Source organism: Amblyraja radiata, chromosome 19 (genome assembly GCF_010909765.2).
Source record: "Amblyraja radiata isolate CabotCenter1 chromosome 19, sAmbRad1.1.pri, whole genome shotgun sequence".
Classification (NCBI taxonomy): Eukaryota; Metazoa; Chordata; class Chondrichthyes; order Rajiformes; family Rajidae; genus Amblyraja; species Amblyraja radiata.
In genome coordinates, this window is record NC_045974.1 from 19,681,489 (window position 1) to 19,707,615 (window position 26,127).

Sequence of the window (26,127 nt, forward strand, 5' to 3'; positions counted from 1 at the left end):
CCAACATCCGTAGTGCAGTCCAAATCAATGGGTGGGAATCAGACAGTTTCCCTGTAAGGTCTGGAGTCAGGCAGGGTTGCCCTCTTTCTCCTGTCTTGTTTGTCTGCTGTATTGAACCTTTTGCCGAGTCCATCAGGAAGGATGCGAGCATAAGAGGAGTGACATTGCCAGGCAGTGGGGGCATTCAGGTCAAGACCTCCCTGTACATGGACGATGTCGCCGTCTTCTGCTCGGATCCAAGGTCGGTCCGCAGATTGATCAGCATCTGTGACCAGTTTGAGTCGGCCACGGGAGCCAGGGTGAACCGCAGGAAGAGCGAGGCCATGCTCTTTGGCAACTGGCCCGACCGATCTTCCATCCCCTTCACCATCAAGCCTGACTTCTTGAAGGTGCTGGGGATCTGGTTCGGGGGGGCTGAGTCGAGTAACAAAAATTGGCTGGAGCGGATAGCCAAGGTGGGGAGGAAGCTGGAGCTGTGGAAGCAACGCTCCCTCTCCATAACCGGGAAAATTTGGTCATCAGGTGTGAGGTGCTCTCGGGTCTGCTGTACTTGGCACAAGTGTGGCCTGTCCCTCCCTCCTACGCCACGGGGATCACCCGGGCCGTCTTCCAGTTCATCTGGGGGTCGAGGATGGACCGGGTACGACGGGTCACCATGTACAAGTCAGCAGACAACGGGGGTAAAAGCGTGCCCAACGTCGCCCTCATCCTGATGGCCACCTTTGTGTGTGGCTGCATCAGGCGGAGTGTAGAGCCAAGGCACGTGGGCACTAAGTGCCACTACCTGCTGAGGTTCTACCTGTCCCCGGTGTTGCGAAGGATGGGCCTGGCGCAGATGCCACGCAATGTACCAGTCAGCTGGACATTGCCGCCCCATCTGACGTCTGTTGACAGGTTCTTCCGGACCAACACCTTTGACCACAAGTCCATCGGGCAGTGGTCAGCACGGAATGTCCTGCAGGCACTGCAGGGAAAGGACTCGATGGATCCGGTGGCGTGGTTCCCAGAGCAGACTGCCCAGCTTGTCTGGCAAAATGCCTCATCGCCAGAACTGACCAACAAGCACCAAGACCTGGCTTGGCTGGCGGTGAGGGGAGCCCTCTCAGTTAGATCCTTCCTGCACCGTCGGAACCTCACTACCAGCGCACGCTGCCCCCGGGACGGTTGCTATGGAGAGGAGACGGTTGCCCACCTCTTTGCAGAGTGTGGATTTGCAAAACGAGTCTGGAGAGGTATGAAAGGGTCCCTGGAACGATTTATCCCGAACAGCTCCGTCACAGAGGACTCTGTGATTTACGGACTGTTCCCAGGGACACATTCAGAGACTGACATCGAGTGCTGCTGGAGGGTCATCAACTCGGTGAAAGACGCTCTTTGGTCTGCCCGAGCGTTGCTCACCACCCAGCAGAGCGAGATGTCCGTCAGGGAATGTTGCCGACTGGCCCACTGCAGACTGCAGGAGTACGTGCTAAGGGACTCGCTGAAGCTTGGTGCAGCCAACGCCAAGGCTCGGTGGGGGAGGGCCACAGTCTAGGGTCCTTCCGCTGCTGGACATGGGGGGCACAGTATGGTGGAGACGCCCCTCAAATTAAATTAAGGGAAGGTATCCCACACCAGAGGGCCACATGAGTGGCACGGGTGGGGGACATTTTTTGTGGAACTTGAAATGTCAGATGGAAATTTTCGCACTGTGTACACATTGTATATATTTATTACTTGAACAGGGGCCACAGAGTGGCACTGGTGGGGGACTGTTTGGTGAAATTTGACAAATGTAAAAAAAATTGTACTGGAAAAAGTTTGTATGTCTCCGAAAATGTCGGATGAATTTTGTTTGAATAGTTCAGAAATTGTATATATTTACCAATTGAATAAAGTATATTTTGAAATTAAAAAAAAAAAAAAAAAAAGCGCACGCTGCCCTCGGGACGGCTGCTATGGAGAGGAGACGGTTGCCCACCTCTTTGCAGAGCGTGGATTCGCAAAGAGATTCTGGAGAGGTCTGCAAGGGTCCCTGTCACGGTTTATTCCGAACAGCTCCATCACAGAGGACTCTCTGATTTACAGACTGTTCCCAGGGATGCATTCAGAGACTGACATCGAGTGCTGCTGGAAGGTCATCAACTCGGTGAAACACGCTCTTTGGTCTGCCCGAGCGTTGTTCACCACCCAGCGGAGCGAGATGTCCATCGGGGAATGTTGCTGACTAGCCCGCTGCAGACTGCAGGAGTACGTGCTGAGGGACGCACTGAAGTTTGGTGCAGCCAACGCCAAGGCTCGGTGGGGGAGGACCACAGTCTAGGGTCCTTCCATTGCTGGACATGGGGGGCAGGGTGTGGTGGAGATGCCCCTCAAAATAAGGGAAGGGATTCCACGCCAGTGGGCCACGTGAGTGGCAAGGGTGGGGGATAAATTTGTGAAATTTGGGCAATGTATGTGGACTTAATTGAATATTTTGTATAGCCTCCGAAAATGTTGGATTAATTTTTTTGCACGGTTCATGTATTGTATATTTATTACCTGAATAAAGTCTATTTTGAATTTTTTTTTTTTTTTAAATCTGTGTGATTCTACAGTGACTCTGTCTGTGTGATTCTGCAGTGAGTGTGTCTGCATGTGTCTCTGTGTGTCACTCGCAGGGCAGCAGCTTACCAAAGCTCGGAGCGCTGTGCAACGTCATGTCCCGGATGACTCTCGTCCCGAAGCAAGACCACATCAGTAAGAACTGCCGCGCCACCTTCTTCAGAGTGCCCGTCCGTGATGCTGCCACCTACAAACCACAGAGCCGCAGATCGTGAGAGTCATGGGCAGCGTGGACAGTCCCAGTCTTCATCCCAGGTGGGGGAAATGTCAGAGACTTGAAGGCAGAGCTTTAAGGTGAGAGGGGCAAAGTTTAATGGAGATATGTGGGGACGTTTCTCTACACGGAGGGTGGTGGGTGTCTGGAAAGCGCTGCCAGCAGTGTTGATGGAGGCAGATACAATAGTGGTGTTTAAGAGACTTTTAGAAAGGCACATGGATTATGCAGGGAATGGAAGGATATTTGGTTTTAGAGATACAGCATGGGAACAGGCTCTTCGGTCTAACGAACAGGTTGGCTGGATGGCAGAAGACAAACAGTGGCAATAAAGGGAGCTCTTTCTGGTTGACTAGTGGAGTTCGCAGGGGTCGGTGCTGGGGCCGCTGCATATTCACGTTGTATAATGATGATTTCAACGTTGTATATCGCGCAATGTCACATTGTATATTGATGATTTGGACAAGGGCATTGAAGGCTTTGTGGCCAGGTTTGCGGATGATACGAAAATAGGTGGAAGGACAGGTAATGTAGAGAAAGCAGGGATTCTGCAGAAGGACTTGGCGGTCCAAGTTGGGAGAGTGGCAGATGGAATACAGTGTAGCGAAGTGTGGACTCATGCATTTTGGTAGTAGGAATAAAGGCATGGACTATTTTCTAAAAGGGGAGATAATCCAGAAATCAGAGGTGCAAAGGGACTTGGGAGTGCTGGTGCAAGATTCCCAAAAAGTTCATCTGCAAGTCGAATCGGTAGTAAAGAAAGCAAATCAACGCTAGCATTTATTTCAAGAGGGCTTGTATACAAAAACGGGGATGTAATGCTGAGGCTTCATAAGGCGCTGGTAAGGCCTCATTTGGAATATTGTGAGCAATTTTGGGCACCGTATCTGTGGAAGGATGTGCTGGCTCTGGAGAGGTTCCAGAGGAGATTTACAAGAATGATCCCAGGAATGAGTAGGTTAACCTATGATGAGCGTTTGTCGGCACTGGGCCTGTACTCACTGGAGTTTAGAAGAATAAGGTGGGACCTCATTGAAACATACAGAATAATGAGGGCTTGGATAGAGTGGATGTGGAGAGGATGTTTTCCACTGGGAGAGTCTAGGACTAGAGATCATAGTCTTAGAATGAAAGGACGTACTTTTAGTCTGAAGAGGAGAAATTTCTTTAATCAGAGGGTGGTGAATTTGTGGAATTCTTTGCCACAGAAGGCTGTAGAAGCCAAGTCAGTGGATATTTTTAAGGCAGAGATAGATAGATTTTTGATTAGTGCAGGTGTCAGAGGTTATGGGGAGAAGGCAGGAGAATGGGGTTAGGAGGGAGAGATAGATCAGCCATGATTGAAATGCAGAGTAGACTTGATGGGCCAAACGGCCTAATTCTACCCCTCTCACTTATGACCTTATGAGTACCCGCAGACCAACGATCACCCGGACACTAGTTCTATCCTACACACTAGGGCCAATTTACAAAAGCCAATTAACCTACAAACCTGCACGTTTCTGGAGTGTGAGAGGAAACTGGAGCTCCCAGAGAAACCCCACATGGTCACAGAGAGAACATACAAACTCCGTACAGACAGCACCCCGAGACAGGATCGAACAGGGTCTCTGATGCCCTACTATGGATATGAATCAGTTTAACTTGGCATTATGTTCGGTACGGACATTGTGGGCCGAAGGGCCTGCCCCTGTTTTGTACTGTTCGAAATGTTTATTGGGCATAGCAGGAGTTACCATTGAGTGACTTCCCAAATACCAGCTGGCTTTTGGGAAACCAATGTTGGCAGCTGGTGAATTCTTGCTGCCTGGCCTGCTGAGTCAGAGGGCAGGACTAAGGTAGCACGCACGCTCCCTCAGGGGCAGTACTGAGCAGGTCAGTGTGGGAGAAAGCTCAGGAACACAAGAACATCAGCAGAGGGGAAAGGCCATTCGGCCCATCTGCTCCATGCTGGAGATACTGCCCTCTTCTGCTCCCTCCTCAGCATATCCTACCATCCCTGTGTACATACTCTTTGTCATTCCTTGTGGGAGCAACGCTGCCCCCTCTCCTCTCTGGGATGGAGGCTTCTCCTCAATGACCGGCTGGGCGTGGGGGGGGGGGGGGGGGGGGAGCCAGGGACCAGGGAGAGGGACCCACCCATGCTGGGGACCATCCCGAGTAGATTATTACATGGTCAGCCCTTGCAACAATGTAGCATTGGGAAGAGAAAACATCTGCCCACCAACCTTGACGACACATCTGTCCACCATGGAGTCCAGCCACTCAATGTAGGATTCGATGGGTGACTGTTCCTCCAGGAGTTGGTCGAATTCCTGATACACTGTGGGCACAAGAGGTGAAGGGCACCGTGGTCAAGGAGGGGAGGTACATCTGTCTGGGCAATGCAGAATCCAGCTGTTGACACATCCCACCCTGGGGCACATGCAGGGCTCGGAGCCTGGGCGTGGAGCTGGGCGGACAGCTCAAGAACCGACATCACAGCCTGAGCTCAGCCAAGAAGATAAAGGGAATCCGAGGTTAATTCAGGCAATGAACACAATGACACCGTTCTGGAGGGACAGTCAGTGTATGTAATGGTCATTGTGTGTGTGTGTGTGTGTGATAATCAGTGTGTGGGTGACAGTCAGTGTGTGACAGTCAGGAAGGGAGATGGCCAGTGGATAGGGAAGACTGGCTGCGCTGCGGGGAAGATAGTCGACGCGCTGGGGAGACTGGCCTTGCAGGGAGAGTTGGTCAGTGTGTGTGTGAGATGGTCAAGTGTGTGTGTGATGGTCAGTGAGTGTGATGGTCAGTGCACGGGGGAGACTGGTGGTGCTAGGGGAGACGGTCAGTGCAGGGGCAGGTGGGTGGGGGCAGCCCGTTGCTCAGCGGGGGAAGGGTGTTGCACGGCGCTGCCTTACGTTTAACGATGAGCTGCTGGTGCTGGGCCTGCCAGCTCTCCATGGTGAACAGGGTCTGCTTGCTGATGCTGCCCACGTCCACGCCACGCCAATCCTCCAGCATCTGGAAGGTGATGTCTGCGCTGTGGATCACCGCCCGCGACGCCTGCCGGGGAGAGGGCACGCCATCAGTCCGGACCCTTCTCCACTCCCCACCGGCCCATCTCTGCCCGTTACCCCCACACCCTGACGCCCCCCACTCTGCTCGTGTTCCCCCCCGCCCCGAGACCCTGACTCTCCTTGTGTCCCCACGCCCAACTCTGCCCGAGACCCCCTCCCCACGGGCCAGGCAGTGCCCAACTCTCTCCGCACTCTGACACCCCAGCTCTGCCTGTGGCCTCACACCACACCCTGCTTCTGATCCCAGCCCTGCCGCCCCCACTCAGTCCGTGACTTAGCTCCCCAACTCCGCAAACTCTCTCCGCGTCCCCTCACCCTGACCGCTGACTCTGCCTGTGTCTCCAACGCCCCAGGTGTGTGAGGGCAGGGTGGTGGGGTTGGTGACAGACTTCTCCTCAGACCCCCAGCGATGGTCTCAGGCCGGGGGAGTGAGTGTGCAGGGTGGGAGTGGGAGTGGGAGTGGGAGTGGGAGTGGATTGGGAATGGAGTGAGGATAGAGAGTCGAACAGGATTGGGCCTGAGATACAGAATGGAGAGGATTACAGTCATGTAGTTTTACAGGGATTGCAGGCACGGAAAGTTCCTCACTTTGTGAGGAGGAGAAAAAAGTTAAGAGGAAAAGGTAGATCAGCCATGATTGAATGGTGGAATAGACTTGATGGACCGAATAGCCTAATTCTGCTCCTATAACTTATGAACTTATGAACACACTCTATGCCAGTACACATGTTAATAATTATACCCACAGCTATTAGGATCAGTCAATGATGGTAAGACAGGACTAAAGATCTGTCACTTGCTGTGTATCAGTGTATGTGTGGATGACTTTAATGGGCCCCAAGCTCTGAGATCACCTGGGAGTGCGGGCAGCATGGGTTAGCGTGGCCGGGTCAGGGGTCAGAGGTCGGGCCTGATTGACCTTACCTGGCACAGGTGGTTTAAGGACGTCTGGCGCCTGAGAACTTGTGAAAATCTTCTCGCCACTGGAAGGAAGCACAGTGTCCATATAAAGAAACGTCTGACCTCCCCACCCACAGCGCCCCCATCCCCACCATCCCAGCCCACCGCTAAATACATCCTCATCATCATCATCGGTTAGTAAGGAGTTAACTCCGCACCCAGTAACACAGCCAGGAGGATCAGTAGCTCAGACACTCCAGTTTCCCCCCCTGACAACAGCGAAGACAATGGTGGTCAAAGGGATAACATCTGCAGATGTGCGGACTGTACACACTCCAACTAGTGTTACACTGGTGCACACACTCAGCCACTGGTGTTAGACTAGTGCACTCACTCAGCCAAAGATCCAGAGATGCTGCCTGACCCGCTGAGTTACTCCAACATTTTTGTGTCTATCTTCGGTTTAAACCAGCATCTGCAATTTCTTCCTACATATTTTGTCTGCTCCACTGCGAGATCGCCTCAAGGTATGCCTACGTTGAAGAAGTTCTCCTCCTCTCTCCGACGAGAGTTCTGCAACATACACCCCTCACCCTTCCTTATCTCTGTGTCTCCCTCTCCCTGACTCTCACTGAAGGATCTCAACCCAGAAACGTCACCCATTCTTACTATCCAGAGATGCTGTCTGATTCGCTGAGTTATGGATAGATAGAGTCATAGATTAATACAGTGTGGAAACAGGCCCTTCTGCAAAACCATTAACTTTTGTAACATCAGCAAACTTGCTAATCTTGCTCTGCATGTTCTCATCCAAATCATTGATGTAGATGACAAACAGTAATGGGCCCAGCACTGAACCCTGAGGCACACCACTGGTCACAGGCCTCCATTCTGAGAAGCAGCATTTTGTGCCTATCTTCAGTGTGAACCAGCATCTGTAGTTCCTTCCCACACACACTCGGCCACTGGTGTTAAACTGGTGCACACACTCAGCTAATGGTGTTAGACTGACTTTAGAAAATCTTTAGTAACATAGAACATTACAGCACAAGAATTGACCCTTCAGCCCACAATGTCAGTGCTGAACATGACATCAAGACCAACACTTATCTGTCTGCACGTAATCCCTATCCCTCCATGCCCTGAATATCCACGTGTCTATCCAAATGTCTCTTCAGTGCCACTATCGCATCTGCATCAACCACCACCCCTGGGAACTCATCACTCTCCGTAAAAAAGTCGCCCCGCACATCTTGTTGAAATGTTGCCCCTCTCACCTTAAAGCTCTGTCCTCTAGGAATTGATTTTTCCATCCTGGGAAAAAGGTACTGACTGTCTACCCTGTTTATGCCTCGCATGGTCCCAAATACGTTTGCCAGGTCTTCCCACAACCTCTGACGTTCCAGAGAAAATAATCCAAGTCAGTCCAATCTCTCCCTGGAGCTAATCCAGGCATCACTCATGTAAAGATATTTTGTTATTTACCCCAGCAAGGATGTCCATAGGTCACAGTGTGGGACCGAGGATGTGTGTTCATCTGTCACGTGTCCAGGGTACAAAGATGTTAACAAAATAAACTGCAGATACTTGTATCTGGAGCCAAAAACAATCTGCTGGAGGAACCCAATGGGTCAGGCAGCATCTGTGGAGGGAATGGACAGACGATGTTTCAGGACAAAATCTTTCTTCACTGACGTTTTTCCTGCCTCGTCTGAAGGGTCCAGACACTAAACGCCGTCGGTTCATTTCTTCCACAGATGCTGTCTGACATGCTGAGTTCTTCCATCACTTTGTGTTTTACAAAGATATTAAACTGGACAACTGTGTAGGTCTGAAAAATAGGTGTGTGTCACAAGTGTGCTTTGCAGGTATCAAACAAGCGAGTTCACACCAACGGATCACTCACACTCAAACTTGATGTTTCGTAAGTTTTCAGGAAGTTCGTGTAACGCCACTTTCAACCACTCGTCCAGCTGTTTGGCAAATTTTCGAATCACCTGAGTGAGACTGGAATTGCAACAAAGAGAATATCGTCAATGAATTAAACACAGACCTCTTGTGTCCCAACCAGACATGATTGTTCCTTCACTACAACAGCAACCTGCATCCATACAGTGCCTTCAATGTGGTGACAGTCCTATAAACGTCAGGCTTTGCCCAGATACATAGAAACATAGAAACATAGAAATTAGGTGCAGGAGTAGGCCATTCGGCCCTTCGAGCCTGCACCGCCATTCAATATGATCATGGCTGATCATCCAACTCAGTATCCCGTACCTGCCTTCTCTCCATACCCTCTGATCCCCTTAGCCACAAGGGCCACATCTAACTCCCTCTTAAATATAGCCAATGAACTGGCCTCGACTACCCTCTGTGGCAGAGAGTTCCAGAGATTCACCACTCTCTGTGTGAAAAAAGTTCTTCTCATCTCGGTTTTAAATGATTTCCCCCTTATCCTTAAGCTGTGACCCCTTGTCCTGGACTTCCCCAACATCGGGAGCAATCTTCCTGCATCTAGCCTGTCCAACCCCTTAAGAATTTTGTAAGTTTCTATAAGATCCCCTCTCAATCTCCTAGATTCTAGAGAGTATAAACCAAGTCTATCCAGTCTTTCTTCATAAGACAGTCCTGACATCCCAGGAATCAGTCTGGTGAACCTTCTCTGCACTCCCTCTATGGCAATAATGTCCTTCCTCAGATTTGGAGACCAAAACTGTACGCAATACTCCAGGTGTGGTCTCACCAAGACCCTGTACAACTGCAGTAGAACCTCCCTGCTCCTATACTCAAATCCTTTTGCTATGAAAGCTAACATACCATTCGCTTTCTTCACTGCCTGCTGCACCTGCATGCCCACTTTCAATGACTGGTGTACCATGACACCCAGGTCTCGCTGCATCTCCCCTTTTCCTAGTCGGCCACCACTTCCAGCCTTGTCTGGACCTGTTACCCACACGCCCGGCTTTAGAACATGTTCATTGTGTGTTAAGCTGAGAGGGGAAATATTTAATAACTTGAGAGGCAACTTTATCACTTAGTGGATGGTGGGCGTATGGAATGAGCTGCCTGAGGACGTAGTTGAGGTAGGTGATATAACAAGATTTAAAAGGCACTTGGACCTGCACATGGATAGGAAGATTTTAAAGGGATGTGCACCATACGCTGATATATGGGACTGGTATAGATGGGACACCTTGATCGGCATGGACGAGATGGGCCGAAGGGCCTGTTGAGACTGTGACCAGGTGAAGAACACATCAGGTCAGTAAAGTACCTGGTGTCCTGGGCAGACATGCAGCCAGATGTGTAATGGACAGGGCAGAGACAGAATGGCCCAAGGCCAAAGTGTGATGGATGGCTGTGTGACATGGTGGGGGTGACATGGGTGGGTGCTGCACGCAGGGGTGGGGGTGATGTGGATGGGTGCTGCATCCAGGGGTGGGGGTGATGTGGATGGGTGCTGCAACCGGGGGTGGGGGTGATGCGGGTGGGGGCTGCACCCAGGGGTGGGGGTGCTATGGGTGGGTGCTGCACCCAGGGGTGGGGGTGCTATAGGTGGGTGCTGCACCCAGGAGTGGGGGTGCTATGGGTGGGTGCTGCACCCAGGGGTGGGGGTGCTATGGGTGGGTGCTGTGCTCAGAGGTGAGCATGATGTGGGTGGGTGCTGCACCCAGGGGTGGAGGTGATGTGGGTGGGTGTGACCAGGGTGGGGGTTGACTCTCCATGGTCAGGGACCACTGGTGCCAGTGATGGCCAACATGTCGGGTGGATTTGACCGGGATGAGGTGACTGGAGTGCGTGTGACCGACTTGTCAGGACGGTGACTAGGGTGAATGCTTCACCTCAGGGTGAGTGTGACTGGGGTGGGTGTGACCGGGTGGGGGTGACCGGGGTGGGGGTGACCGGGGTGGGGGTGACCGACTTGTCAGGTCGGTGACCAGGGTGAAAGCTTCACCTCAGGGTGAGTGTGACTGGGGTGGGTGTGACTGGGGTGGATGTGACTGGGGTGGGTGTGACCGGGGTGGGGGTGACCGGGGTGGGTGTGACCGTGGTGGGTGTGACCTGGGTGGGTGCTGCACCCCAGAGTAGGGGTGAGCGGGTGAGATGACCGACCTGTCGGGCAGAGCCTGCAACACGCTGGGCATCAGCACGCCGGAGATGGCCTTGTAGAGGATGGAGTCACAGACGCCGACGATGTTGACGACGGTGGAGGAGCCGAGCACAGGCAGCATGTGAGGGGGCATGCCCTGCCAGAAATGCAGCAGGAAACTCTGCACCTGCACGACATGGGAAAGAAACACCGTCAGAGGCGGTCGGGGCGGCGGGAGCGGGCGGGGGGTGGGAGCGGGCGGCGGGCGATGGGCGCTGCCTAACGTTACCTCGTCGAAGTTTGCCCTGATCACCGTGTCCAGGATCCTCTGGCAGTGTGTCCGGTACATCATGATGAACGTGGAGACCTGCGGCAAGAGACGGTCACAGTCATACAGCACGGAAGCAGGCCCTTCGGCCCCATTTGCCCATCCCGACCAAGATGCCAAGTCCACGCACGGCCCACCTGCCAGCATTTGACCCATATCATTCTAAACAATTCCTATCTATGTACCTGTCCCAATGCCTTTTATATGTAACTAACGAGTAGGCAGGAAGTTCTGGGGTCTCACCATACCTGGAACACCCTCACTGTTGTCCCTGCAGACCCCCTCTTAACCTGAACCTCTGGCTGCCCAGCTGTTAGCAGGGGCTCCAGTTGTTTCTTATCCTTCCACTTCCTGTGCGGACCTTTCTCCTAAATCACAACACGGCCCATCGAATCATTCAAACCCTCTGCGAGACCTTCCGATCAAAACAAAATCTCACGTCAATGTCCCAACTGCGTGTTGCTGCAGCCCCATCAGACTGCGACCATCACTAACAACCACTTCCCCAGAGGGTGGGTGGGGCACGTGTGGCTCTCGCTCCCACAGAGGGGTGGGGAGAGGCTGGATACAGGGTGGGGGGAGGGGGGGGGGGGGGGGCAAGGGAAGGTGGCGATGGAGGTGGAGAGTGTGGGAGGGGGCAGTCTTCGGCATTGGGCAGATTGGCCGGCGAATGCTCCAACATAATTGCTGGTGTCAGTTACGGTACCCCGGGCATTGCAGCGTTGTGTTAAGCTGCAGGCGGCTCTGCCCTGGGACTCCAGCCCACGCTATATATTGAAGACTTCAGAGATACAACCCGACCAGCGATCTCACCGTACACACTGGGGACAATTTACAAATTTGCCAAACCAATTAACCTATAAACCTACACGACTTTAGAGTGTGGAAGGAAACCGGAGCACCCGGAGGAAACCCACGCGGTCACAGGGAAAATGTACAAACTCCGTATAGACAGCACCCGTAGTCAGGATCGAACCCGGGTCTCTGGGGCTGTGAGGCGGACAACTCTACCACTGCGCCACCATGCTGACTCTGACTGGATGGGTGTTGGCTGCAGGCCAATGGCTCCGTTTACCTTCTCCTCTGAGAGGTTGGTGGGCAGGTTTAGGTCCTTGACGTTGGGGAATTCAGGCAGCAGGGTGCCCAGCTTGGAGCGGGGTGAGTAAGCCACCGCCTGCTTCGCTACCTCTTTCTTTCCCGTCTCATTCACCCACGCAGCTCCTTTCCTGGAATACATCACATCATAGTACGCCGAGCTCTCCTTCACCGCTATTCCGTAGTAATGATACCTGTCGGCAGCAACGGACAGAGTTACAACCACGGACCCCACAGACGCTGCCTGACCCGCTGCGCATCCCCGTCACTTTGTGTTTGGCTCAAGATTCATGCGACTGCTGTTTTTTTGTGTCGCCGAAAGCGGTCCTGACCTCTGAACTAACTACCTGAACTGAAGAAGGGTCTCGACCCGAAACATCAACCATTCCTTCTCTCCAGAGATGCTGCCTGGCCCGCTGAGTTACTCCAGCTTTCTGTGTCTAACTTCTCTCAACGACCTCACTGGAGACCTCTGAACTATCTCGAATCAGACCTTGCATGAAATGCTGTAAACGTTATTCGTTTACTGTGCGCTGTGGACGGCTATACGTGTATAGTCTTTACATTGACTGGAAGCATGCAAACACAAGCTTTTCACTACCTCGCTACACGTGACAATAATAAACGAAACTAAACAAAAAACGTATCGGTGGTAGGACCTCACGTCTCCTTACAGCACTGAAGGCCATTTGGTCCACAGAGTTGATACTGGCCCTCGGAGCACTCGCATTACCCCGTAGCCTGTTCTCTCCCATATTCACATCAATCTGTCCCCACTTAGGAAACCTGAACGGAAACCTCTGGAGACTTTGCGCCCCACCCAAGGTTTCCGTGCGGTTCCCGGAGGTTGCAGGTGGTTGCCGGAGGTTGCAGATAGTGGAAGCGGGTAGGGAGACTGACAAAAACCTCCGGGAACCGCACGGAATCCTTGGGTAGGGCGCAAAGTCTCCAGAGGTTTCCGTTCAGGTTTCCTAAGTGGGACAGGGGTTGCAGCGTTACTTAGTCACACAATCAAACCTCCCAGGTCAGCAGGTGAACCAAGCGAGGTTGCATTAGCCACTCATACATGTTTCTGTATATACTACACGTTCATGAGTTCTAGGAGCAGAACGCTACTCCTCTCTCCCATCAGGCAAGAGGTAAAGAAGTTTCAAAACACATACCTCCAGTTTCAGGGACAGTTTCTTCCCCGCTGTTGTCAGGCAACTGAACTGTCCTCTCACCAGTTAGAGTGTGGACCTGGCCTCCTATCTCACTGAAGACGTTTGAACTATAATCGGATTTTATTTTACACTAAATAATATACCTTTAATAATATTTCCTTTAGCCTATATCCAGTATCTGTAAACTATGGACTGCTTGATCGTAACCATGTATAGTATTTCTGTTGACTGGATAGCACGCAATAAAAAAGCATTTCACTAAACCATGTGACAATAATATCTAAGATAAACAAAACAATAATATGTCTGTGATGGAAAGTTTGCATTTTCCTCCCAGTTTCTCAATCACTTAGTGACTACAGAATGAAGAGTCGCAAAAACTCACTACAATTATGCAAGGCATGGAGTACTGTGTACAGTTTTAGAGTCATACAGCGCTGAAACGGGCCCTTCAGCCCATCGTCCATGCTGACCAAGATGCCCCATCTATGCCGGTTTTGATCTGTTGCCTCAGGGAGGGGGAGGGAAGAGAGAGACGCAGACTCCCAGACATGTCTGGGATGGTGGGGCAGAATGGGAGGTTCAGGAGACGAGAACTACGTTAGCTTCAGAGAATGAGAGATGACCTCGCTGAAACACACAGAATTCTTCCAGGATAGGACCAGGTTAAATACAGGAGCAACTTCATTCTGCCCGAGGAGTCTAGATCCAGAGGTCGGCCTCTCTATCGGGGGTAGGGCGTTTATGTCTGAGATGTGAACAGGGATGTGACTTAACGGGTCACTATCATGTCACCACTCTACTTCCTTCAGTACACCACCTCCGACCATGTTCGCCAGAGATGCTGCCCGACCCGCTGAGTTACTCTAGCCCTCTGTGTTCTACCACCTCTGTCCCAACTGTGGTGGGAGTTGGTCAGAATTCCAGTGTCCACACTTCCCCGAGATGCTTCCTGCGATCACAGAAACCTAAACCTAGAATCCAGCAGAAGGCACCGATGCACCTGGTTGTAAATCTTAACTACCTGCTGCCTTGCACCCCCTGGATACCTGGCATTCACTCATTTCTGCAAAGAGTTGTCTTTTATATGACTTTAACACTTACAGTTTTTTTAATTCAACGCCATTCAATTAATAACTCCGTTTTACTGTTGCATTTTCTCTGTGATTTGCTGTGACATATCTATGTGTTCAATCTGATTCCTTTGGCAGATAACTGACTGATATTTCAGCTGTCGGCTCTGACTCTGCATTAAATATTTTAGATTAGAGTCATAGAGTCATCCTGCATGGAAATAGACCCCTCGGCCTACCTTGACCAAGATGCCCCATCTACGCTAGTTCCATCTGCCTGCGTTTGCTCCATATCCCTCCAATCCTTTCCTATCCATGTACCCGTCCAAATAACTTTTAAATGCTGTTATTGTACCTGCCTCAACTACCTCCTCTGATAGCTCATTCCATACATCCTTTGAGGAAAAAAGTTGCACTCTCAGATTCCTAATAAATCTCTCCCCCCCCCCTCACATTAAACCTATATCCCCTGGTTCTTAATTATCCTAGTTAGGGTAAAAGACTAGATTGTGTACGCCTCTATAAGATGACCCCTCATCATCCTGCGCTCCGGTGAATAAAGTCCTAGCCCGCTCAACCTCCCCCCTACATCTCAGACCCTCGAGTCCTGGCGATATCCTCGTGGCTCTTCTCTGTACCATTTGCAGGCTAACTTGTTTTAATTAAATTACAACTTTTTCCACAAAAGGATGAGTATTTGTTGCCGAGAGCAGTGTCTCTTCACACCCGACCACAGTTATGAAACTGACAAGAGGCAGGTGTTGGTACAGAGCGGGTACTTACTTTGACTGACCTCGCGTTCCTAATCTTCTTGTCGTCAGTTGTGGGAATTGTTGTCGAATGATCTAAATGAAGAAAAGTCTTTCAGGAAGGGTCTCGTTCTCTGGAGTCACGGCCTAAGTGCGGTTAAAGATTTTTGATCAAAAGTACATTGGTCGTGGGGGATATTTAGGGAAAGTGTTTGTACCCTCTCCCCCCCCCCCCCCTCCTCCTCCTCCTCCTCCTCCTCCTCCTCCTCCGCCCCTCCTCCTCCTCCTCCGCCTCAAGCGCTGAACAACCTCAAACCTTTTATCAACACTCCCTCTCTGTTAACCCCCTGTCAAAGTTGATAAAGGTGTGTGGGGGGGGGGGGGGGGGGGGGGGGGGGGGGGGGGGGGGGGGGGAGGTCAGGGGAATTTGAACCTTCCAACACATAGCTTGCATCAAACGCGTCCGACTGTTTTCCGCGGCTGTTTTAGTGATAAATGTGAAGGTAAGAGTTATTGTGAACAAAATATCGAACGTGCACACGGCTGATTCAGTGCGAATCCCTATTGCGCCGGAGCCCGGTATTGCCTACTTTTCCCCGGCATTATCTGTGTTGTATTCTCCTGTGTGTAGTTCCCCAGGATCTGCCACCGCGTCGACACCACAGTCGGAGTTGTGCAACTTTATAGATACAGCGCGGGAACAGGCCCTTCGGCCCACTGAGTCCGCCCGTCCAGCGATTGCCCCATACACTAGCACTATCCTACACACCAGGAACAATTTCCAATTGTCACCAAAGCCAATTAACCTGCACGTCTTTGGTGTGTGGAAACCGGAGCACCCGGAGAAAACCCACGCGGTCACGGGGAGAACATACAAACTCCGTACAGACAGCACCCGTAGTCAGGATCGAACCCGGGTCTCTGGCGCTTGTAAGGCAGCAACTCTACCGCTGCACCACCAAAATGATTCAATGTGATATAGTGATTCAATGTTGAATCAGAAGCCCCACCCCTGCCGACACACTGACCCACACATCATCCCCAACACCCTCTCCTTCTCATTTCAGATTTCAAGAATTTAAAAAAAAACTTCAACCGGTTTAAATTTTCCTATGTAAAAAAAGACACAAAGTGCTGGAGTAACTCAGCGGGTCAGGCAGCATCTCTGGAGAACATCGATCAATCTGAAGAAGGGTCCCGACCATCCATGTTCTCCAGAGATGCAGCCTGACCTGCTGAGTTACTCCAGTACTTTGTGGGGGTTTTTTTGTTGCTAAACCGGCACTTGCATTAGCTTGTGTCAAGATTCTCCCGTGGCTCTGTATACATAGTTCTGCGAGGAAAGTGCCCAGTCAGATGGCGAGCCGTTCGGTGTGGAGTCTGGGAAGCTATAAAGGCTGACAGATTGACAAGGGAGGGTGGGTTATTTTGCATGTTGTGCCCCAGCAAACCTCTCCCGGGAATTATTCCATCTATGGAAATTTATGTAAATGCGCCGCCACAAAGGCCGGGGGGTGGTGTAATGGTGGAGGGAGGGGAACCGCCAGCACCGACCGTTCCCGCAGCCCAGTCTCCCGGCGTTAGACGGACACGGGGCCCTGGGAAAGAGTTGCCCTGTGAAACCCGGGTGTGCCCCGAGCCGGCAGAACGTCTCGTTTTAATTTCATTGCCGAAAGTTTCTGAAACAGGAGCCGGGAGTTTGCAAGTAGCTGGGGTTTGGCCGGCGGTAATAAATGAGCAGACGGAGAGACAGCCCCTGGGTTTATTTGTGCAAATTCAATGAAGCTTAGCTAAAGGAGACTCCCGCTGTTCCAGCTACTGATCTAAAATTCCACAACACCACAGCCCCGCACCGCCTTTAATTGCGCGCTAATCCCTCCCCCCTATCTTTTAAGATCCACATGTCGAGGCATGGTGAACTTCCCAAGGCTGTGGGAAAGCACATCCTACAACGGGCCAACTTCTACAGACAAAGAGTTTGCGCTTAGATCCAACCAACATCCCCGGCTCACATTTTCTCGGCTTTCATTGTCAATTCTACTCTGGTCCCGACGCCGCGCCGCGCGTTCACTAAATTATTTTAAACGTCAGCACTAGTTGCCGATTATTTAGTTAGTGTGAGGCGTAGCAGGTGAATTAACGTGCATCAAAAAGCCACGTTTGGGCGGCAGGTTATTTGCATGGGGCCACAGTGTAAATAACTTCAAACCACTCCAGGAACTCCTCTCTGCGAAGGTCTCTTGTGTGTTCAATTAGTCCAGTGGAGAAAAACTCAGAAGTCAGAAGAGTAAAACTTGCCTCATATGTGTCGCCAAAGAAAGTTGTGGTTTCCATAACAATTCGATGTTAGCATTGTGTGCGATCCCGGCGAAAGTGTGTCCGCGCGTACACGCACAAACTATGTGTCTGTGTGCGTGTCTGTGTGCGTGTCTGTGGTCGTGTATGTGTCTGTCTGTGTGCGTGTCTGTGGTCGTGTCTGTGGTCGTGTCTGTGTGCGTGTCTGTGGTCGTGTATGTGTGTCTGTGGTCGTATCTGTGTGCGTGTCTGTGTCTGTGGTCGTGTCTGTGGTCGTGTATGTGTCTGTCCGTGTGCGTGTCTGTGTGCGTGTCTGTGTGCGTGTCTGTGGTCGTGTATGTGTCTGTCCGTGTGTGTTGTGCTTTCTCTGATTTCCTGGTATACCTATTTCTCTCTCTCTCTCTCTCTCACTTGCGATTCTTTTTGTGTTTCTTTCTCCGCCTCCCCCCACCCCTTCTTTTGCACACGTAGACTCACACACACTCGCACATACAATACTAATAGAGAATCACACAACACACAGGATATAAGAGAGGAAAAGAATGGGGAGGGGAGATGGAGAGAGTGGTGAGAGAGAGAGTGAGGAGTAAGAGGGGGAGAGAGTGGAGAGAGAGAGAGAGTGGGGGCAGATGGGGAGAAGATGTGGGGAGAGGGGGAGCTAGAAGGGGATATGGAGTGTGGGGGAAGGGGGGTAGTGTGGGGGAAGGGGTAGAGAGTGCAGGAGGGGGAGGGGAGAGAGATACATTCAGACACCGGACAGAGTGGGGAGAGCAGTCAGAGGCAGGAGGGTAGTAGTGGATGAGACAATGGTGACTGGCGGATGGCGACGAGGGTGTGGCCTGGGGTCCCTGGAGCGGGGGGTGGGGGGGGGGGGGGAGGACTGCTTTCACACATTTCAAAACATGTACGTCTCACAATTCTAACAGTAAACTGTACCAATTAGTGATGCAATTAGTTCACTATTTTGCAAAATCGCAGTTGGTCTTTTTAAAGGGTTTCCAGCCACTTCCACAATTTCTACACTCATAGCTGAACACTGGAGCATTCTGAGCTTTAGAGAGGAGGGAGAGAGAGGGAGAGAGAGAGAGACCCATTCACCTGCCCCCCCCCCCCCCCCCGCCCCCCGCTGTCGACCAAACTCCCCGCTCCTGTTGTCGCCCCTCCCTCTCCACGACTCTCCACGACTCCCCACAAACTCCGCAGTCGGGCTCTTGCCCTTCATCGCCCCTGGCCCCGCCCCTGCTTTTACTGCCCCTCCCCAATCGCCGCCCCCCCCCCCCCCCTCCACCCCAACCCCACATCCCTCCTCCCCCATCCCCATCCCCTCACCTTGCCGAAGCTGGCGGCGTTAACGGGCTGCGTGTCGTTCTTCTCACAGAAGTCCAGGTAGTGCATGTACAGGGCACTGCGCGGGATGCACACGCCCTCCGCAATCTCATAGTTCTCCTCCAGCCTAGAGGCGACAGAGCTGAGTCAGAGTCTGTGGGAAGGGCATCTCTCTGCCGCGGGCAAGGGGCGACTGTTCCGCCTGGACCCCCAGTCCATGAGTCTCTGGAGCACAGCACTGGGCCACTGGAGCACCAGCCCTGGGCCACTGGGGTCACACCTCATCCCCAACATAAGCAAGTCCACTCCCAGGCCACAGAGAGTCGTTGGTCAACCTCGGCCCACAAGGATGGTCCCATACTGTCGGTGATTGGGGGGGGGGGGGGGGGGGTTGCGAGGCAGCGAACGGGGAGGAAATGGAGAGGGTGAAGATTAGGAAAGGGACGGGGAGGAGAGAATGTGGAAGGAAGGAGAAGGAGAGGTGGAAGGGAGGGGGAGGAGGGAAGGTGGGAGCGAGGGGGAGGAGGACAGGGAGAGGTACTGCTGGACTCACCACTGCAGGGTTGCAGGCGTGGAGTGGGGCTTTGAAGCCCGGTTGTTTTCCTTTTCTTCATCTGTAAAGGGGAACATTAGGTGAGTTGGACATCCCACATTCTCACACCAAACCCCTTACCCTGGGGACACAGCTTCAGGACCCTGGCGACCCCCAGCTTGCATGGTCCCTCAGTGACCTGGACACTATCATCTTCAATAACCTTCCCTTCCACAGGAGGTCAGCCCGGGATGTCACTGCATGAACCAGCCCCACTCACATATCCTCGGCATAATCAAGGACCAGTCTCACCCCGGTCGCTCCCTCTTCTCCCCTCTCCCATCAGGCAAGAGGTACAGGTGTGTAAAAACACACACCTCCAGATTCAGGGACAGCTGAACCATTCAATCACCAACTACAGAGCGATCCTGACCAACCATCTACCTCATTGTTGACCCTCAGACTAAAAGAAATTAGAATTAAAAGAAAATAAAAGCAAAGTTAAAAATGCATTATAAAAAGTGCAAAAGTTAAAAGTGCAATGTAGTTAAGATTTAGCTGAAAGCTAAAGTAAACATAAAAGTTTTCAGTCTTATTTTAAAAGTGGTCAAAGTTGAGCCAAGTCTTAAATCTTCAGGAAGTTTATTCCAGCTATTTGTTGCATAGTAACTAAATCCTGCTTTCCCATGTTTTGTATTTACTCTGGGAATCACTAACAGATTGGCCTCAGAAGATCTTAGCGATCTTAGACAAAGTCAAAGTCAATTGTATTCGTCACATGTACCCGAAGGTGCAGTGAAATGAATTTGCCAGCAGCGATACACTTAAAAAGAATACACAATACACAATGACATTTAACACAAACATCCACCACAGCATTCTTCACCGTGGTGGAAGGCAACAAAGTTCAGCTAGTCCTCCTCCTTGTTCGCCCATGGTCCAGTGTCATACACCATCCCCTCCTGTGTACAAAAAAAGACACAAAGTGCTGGAGTAACTTATCGGGTTCGGCAGCATCTCTGGAGAATATGGAAAGATTATATTTCAAGTCCGACTGATGATGTGTCCTGACACGAAACATCACCTGTCCATGTTCTTCAGAGATGCGACCTGACTCGATGAGTTACTCCAGCACTTTGTTTTGTTTTTTTGTAAACTGGCATCTGCAGTTCCTTGTTTGCACCTCTTGGTGCCACTGAACGGTCACTTGCACCTGCCTTTCCCTCTGCTTTGTCCTCACCTCAGGTTCACGTCACTGTGGGAGTCACCAAGAGGATCCAAGAGGATCTTTCCTTGCTAGTACGGGGCAGGTTTGTTCTCAGTGAGGGTGGTGGAAGCCTGGAACACAATGCCAGGGGTGGTGGTGGTGGCCGATAAGGTAGTGGTGTTTAAGCGGCTTTTGGATAGGCACATGGATATGCAGGTAATGTAGAGATATGGATCATGTGCAGGTAGAGGAGATCAGTTTAATTTGGCATCATGTTCGGCACGGACATTGTGGGCCGAAGGGCCTGGTACTGTGCTGTACTGTACTGTGCTGTGCTGTACTCTGGGTCACTGTCAAAGACAACATTTACTGCCACCCCCCCTTAACACCCATTTACCCCCTCCATAGTCCCCTCCCCCTGCACTCACCCCTCCTGTACACCCCCCACCCCATTCTCTCACCCTGTTCTCTCTCCCACCCCCCATGCTTTCCCCCCCGTACTCACGCTCTTCGCTGATGGAAGTGCTCCCCAGGGCGTTGTGGTTTGGAAACCGTTTGCTTTCACTCTCATTCAGGCACCTCTCAATCCAGCTCTCTGCAAACAGGAAACTAGCATTAGCCAGCATTAACTAGCACTAACCAGCACTAACCCAGGCCTTAATTCAGAAGATACAAAAACTTGAAAGGACGTACCAAGATACAGGAATATTTTCTCCCCCGCTGTTATCAGACCACTGAACGGTCCTTCCATAAGCTAGAGTGTAGTCCTGATCTTCCAACCTACCTCATTGCGGCCCCTGCAATTTTTTTATCTGCACTTTCTCTGTAACTGTATATTCTGCATTATACAGTATACTTTGTATAGTGTACACTAACACTATAACTATACACTAACACTATATTCTGCACTCTGGTATTTTGCACTACCTGTTGTACTTGTGTAGGGCTCAGTTGTACTCATGTATCGTATGAATTGACTGGATAACACACAGAGAAAGTTTCTCACTGTATCTCGATAACATGACAATAATAAACTAACACAAGGGTCAGCCGCCCACCCTGGGGAGAGGGCCACAGCCCCTCCCCACCCCCTTCTGCACTGACAGCAGCTCAGCTCTCTGCAGGTATTTAAGTGTTGGACTTGGGATCATGTTCAGCATGGAGATTGTGGGCTGAAGGGCCTATACCCGTGCTGTTCTATGTTCCACATTCCATGGGCCCACACACGACAGGCCCAGCCCTGGGGAGAGTGGCTCGTGGTAACCAAGGCAACGGTGACTGAGCTGCACCGTGCCCAGGGATCGGCATGCAGCTGGCAGTGAAACTCCACTCCGGGCACCATGATTGGCACCCCCCCCCCCTTCCCCCAACTGCACCCTCCATACCCACTCTGGCCAGGGGGGGAGGGTAGATTGCTTAGGAAGAGAGGGGCAAGTCGGGTGGGGGGGATGGACAGAGCAGGGTGAGGTGGGGTGTGAGCACTGGAAGGTAGGGGAAAGTGCAGAACAGGGAAGGGAGAATTGATGAGTGTAAAAGGGGGGGGGGGGAGAGGATGGAGAGGGGAGGGGAGAAGGAGCAGGGAGATGTGCCGGGGAGGGGGCAGGGCGAGGGGTTAGGGAGAAGAGTTTGGGAAGGAAGCTGTTGGGATGGCGTTGGGTAGGCTGGGTGGGGAATGAGGTGAGGTGTAGGAGAGGAGGCGTTGGGGAGGAAAGGTGGAGAGGAGGAGAGATGAGAGGGAAGAAATGGGGAATAGATGTAAGGAGAAGGTAATGGGGAGGGAGGTAGGGAGAGAAGGGATGGGGAGAGGAGTTTTTAGCGAGAGGGTGGGAGGGGTCCCGAGACTCCATGGGACTTCAAGTGTAGTCTCATTTGAAACTCACTGGGACCGGTCTGCAGCCCCTCGCCCCAGAGCCTGGGTTTAGGCCTTGTGTTTGGCCAGAGTGTGGCGGACCCACACAGACCCTGGAAACTGGGAGAGTCTGGAGTCAGCAGAGCTGGGAGCCAGAGGTCACGGATCAGTTGACAGAAGGATTCAAATAGTGTCATATAGCACAGTAACAGGCCCTTCGGCCCAGCTTGTCCATACTGATATAGATGCCCCATCTAAGCTAGACCCATTTGCCCACAATGGGCTCATATCCCTCTAAACCTTTCCTATCCATATACTTGTCCAAATGTTCTTTAAGTGTTGTTATTGTACCTGCTTCAACAACCTCATCTGGCAGCCTGTTCCATATACCCACCCCCCTCAAATGGAAAAGTTACCCCTCAGGTTCCTATTAAATCTTTGGGCAAGTTTATTATTGTCACATGTACCAGGGTACAGTGAATAGTTTTGTTTCCATGCTATCCAATCAAATGAGATAATACTATAAATAAATATAATCAAGCTAAACTTAAATACATTAGACAGAGCAAATGGGGAAGATGCAGTGTGCAGAATATAGTTGTCAGCATTGTAGTACTTCCGCTCCGTAGACTAAGTCCAATGTCCACAAGGCGGTAGAGGTGAATCGGACATTACTCTAGCTTATGGAAGGACTGTTCAGAAGCCTGATAACAGAGGGGAAGAAGCTGTTCCTGAAACTGAAACATTCTCCTCGCACCTTAAACCTATGCTCTATAGTTCTTAATTCCCCTACTCTGGGTAAAATACTTTGTGCATCAACCCAATCTATCTCCCTCATGATGCTATACACCTCTATAAGATCACCCCCACAGCCTCTTGTGCTCCAAGGAATAACATCCCAGCCTGCCCAATCTCTCCCTATACTTCAGTCTCTCCAGGTAACGTAAATCTTTCCAGCCTAATGACATCTTTCCTACAGTAGGGTGCCCAAACCTGAGTGCAATACTACAATTATGGCCTCACCATCGTCTTGTACAAATGTAACATGATATCCCAACTTGAGTCTGAAGAAGCGTCTTGACCCGAAAGTCACCTGTCCATGTTCTCCAGAACTGCTCCAGAGCAGCTGCCTGACCTGCTGAGTTACGCCAGCACTTTGTATCCATTTGTGTATTAACCAGCATCTGCAGTTCTATAATCAGTACCTGCCTAATGCCTTATCCCACCTGTGGACATGTTATTTTAAATTATTGTGTTGTGCTATTGTCTTGTTTTTTGAACAAACTTCTCTGTTAGGACATTTATGTGTAATTTATGTATAATTGATATTGATGTGTATGTTGGAGTGGACGTGCCTGTGATGTTGCTGCCAGTAGTTTTGTCATTGTACCTATACCTGACCACACCTGTATCTCACCGCACCCGCACCTTACCGCACCTGCACCTTACCGCAACCGTATCTTACCGCACCTGCACCTTACCGCACCCGTATCTCACCGCACCCGCACCTTACCGCACCTGCACCTTACCGCACCTGCACCTCACCCGCTTCTCACCGCATCCGCACCTTACCGCACCTGTATCTTACTGCACCTGCACTTCACCGCACCTGCACCTTACCGCACCTGCACCTTACCGCACCTGCACCTCACCGCACCTGCACCTCACCGCACCTGCACCTTACCGCACCTGCACTTCACCGCACCCGCACCTTACTTCACCTGTATCTCATGTACCTGTACCTCACGCACCTGTACCTCACCACACCTGTATCTCAGGAACCTGTACCTCACCGCTCCTGTTCCTCACCATGGCAATGAACCCCACTTGCCCTAACTGATGAAGGCCAACATGCCAAATGCCTTCTTCACCACCCTATCTACCTATGACACCACTGTCAGGGCATCATGTACCTACATCCCTGGACCCCCCCTGCTCCACAACACTCCCCATGCCCCAGCCATTCACTGTGAACCTCCTGCGTGCTGGAGTTGGGGGCGGGGTGCGGGTTGAGGTGGGCTCTTGATTCATGGAGTCTGGGCTGGAGATGGGGTGGGAGTGACAGAAGGGGGGGGGGGGGGGTGACAGGGGAGCGTGAGGGTGATGATGGGGTTGATTGGAGGTGTTGGTGACGGGGGAGGGGTTGTGGTTGACCAGGTCCCATACACCTGATCCCCCCCCCCCCCAATGGCCTGTTCTTCAGGTCCCATTGTAACTCCGGTTCGCTCGCGCCTCCGGCCCAACGGTAACCGAGAGAGATCCGCCGTGTCCCGGTAACCCTGGTATCGAGCCCCTGGAGACGGCGGCAGCTTCAATGTTGCTCCGCTGGATCCGCTGCTCCGGTGCACGGCGTATCCGCAGCGGCGCAGCGCAGGGATTTAGTGAAATGCCTGCGGGACACGGCTCTAACACTCGGCTTGGTTCCACGACCGATCCAACTTGATCTTCCCCCCAAAAACAAGAAGAGTCCACAACCGATGTCCTGTAAAATTTCCATGAAATTCGTGGCCGAGATCCGGAAGGAACGCCAATGAATTCACCCAGTCACAGTTTGCGCCGACGGACCGGCCCTGTGCTCTCCGGGAGGAAAGTTTGGAGCAAGTCCCGCCAGGAATCGCCAGTTTTCCGAAGCCCGGCCGTAATTCCGGGGCAGGTGCGGCGCATCTTTGCCGGTGGCGGCGGGGAGGATCCGCTCCGGGATGCGTTTCACCGAGACGCCGAACGTCCGACCCCGAAACAGTGGCGAGGGCCTCGGTCAATAACACCGCCCGATTAATCCCGAATCGAATCACATTTGATGCGTTAGGAATACCAATGGGTCTCAATCTCACTCCCGGAATTAAAGTTGCTCTTTGCAGATTTCCTCGGAAGGCAAGTGGATTTATTGTTGCGCCCTTCGCTGCCTCTGTCGGTAAAATGCAGTCTGTCTGAGCGGGAGAATCGTTCCTTGAGTTTAACGAGTCCATCTCGGCTGCCTGCCGCGGGAGGGATGAAGTCTTCGTTGAAGTCTTACTTGAGATTTGCGACGTTTAACTGTGGAATGAATCGCCGAGCCCGGCCCGGGACCGACGCCCTGTTCCCGCTCGGAAATCTCCCCATTCTCAATCCACGTTCCGCTTGGACCATTCGACGAAACTCGCGGCTTATCCCGAACTTTGCCAAAGTTTGCAAAGTCGCCACTTGTTGAGGGAGCGAGCGAGCGGCGGCAGCGGAGACTCGCTCCCCTGGCCCCCGTCTCCAGACACACTGCGGGGGATGGGGGGGGGGGGGGGGGGGGGGGGGGGTGAAGGGAGAGGTAGGTAAGGGGGAGAGGGGAGAGAGGGCGGAGGGGAGGGGGGAGGGGGGGGGGGGTTGATGGAGAGAATAGGAAACGGAGGGAGGATTTATTTGCAAAATGACCGCCAGTAACGCGGCTGGTCCCAGGGAGATCTTGCTCCTTTTTAATAAATGATTATGAAACAAATCTCTCAGTGCGCAAAGTCAGTCTCCTCCGCTCCTCTCCTCCCCCATCCTCGTCCACTCCCCTACTGTCCCCTCCTGTCCTCTCTCCCCCCCTCCCCCCTCCGCTCCTCTCCCCACCCATCCTCGTCCACTCCCCACTACATCGGGACTATTCGGAATGTTTAATTTCGTATTTTACTCGAGACTTGAATTTAATGAG

At 52.0% G+C, this 26,127-nt stretch overlaps 1 protein-coding gene across 2 annotated transcripts in view; it reads right to left on the minus strand.

Annotated features, from left to right (window-relative positions):
* The window catches only part of rfx4 (regulatory factor X4), a 44,188-nt gene that overhangs the window by 17,346 nt on the left and 715 nt on the right, over positions 1 to 26,127 (minus strand). For both annotated transcript variants that reach the window (XM_033037863.1, XM_033037862.1), the window contains exons 2-13: positions 21,123 to 21,212; positions 19,432 to 19,492; positions 18,882 to 19,005; positions 15,292 to 15,353; positions 12,253 to 12,466; positions 11,139 to 11,216; positions 10,873 to 11,036; positions 8,666 to 8,766; positions 6,784 to 6,842; positions 5,701 to 5,845; positions 5,026 to 5,120; positions 2,653 to 2,770 (exon numbers count right to left, since the gene is read on the minus strand). In XM_033037863.1, the coding sequence (XP_032893754.1) occupies positions 2,653 to 2,770; positions 5,026 to 5,120; positions 5,701 to 5,845; positions 6,784 to 6,842; positions 8,666 to 8,766; positions 10,873 to 11,036; positions 11,139 to 11,216; positions 12,253 to 12,466; positions 15,292 to 15,353; positions 18,882 to 19,005; positions 19,432 to 19,492; positions 21,123 to 21,212 (1,311 nt within the window). The remainder of the gene's footprint in view (positions 1 to 2,652; positions 2,771 to 5,025; positions 5,121 to 5,700; positions 5,846 to 6,783; positions 6,843 to 8,665; positions 8,767 to 10,872; positions 11,037 to 11,138; positions 11,217 to 12,252; positions 12,467 to 15,291; positions 15,354 to 18,881; positions 19,006 to 19,431; positions 19,493 to 21,122; positions 21,213 to 26,127) is intronic.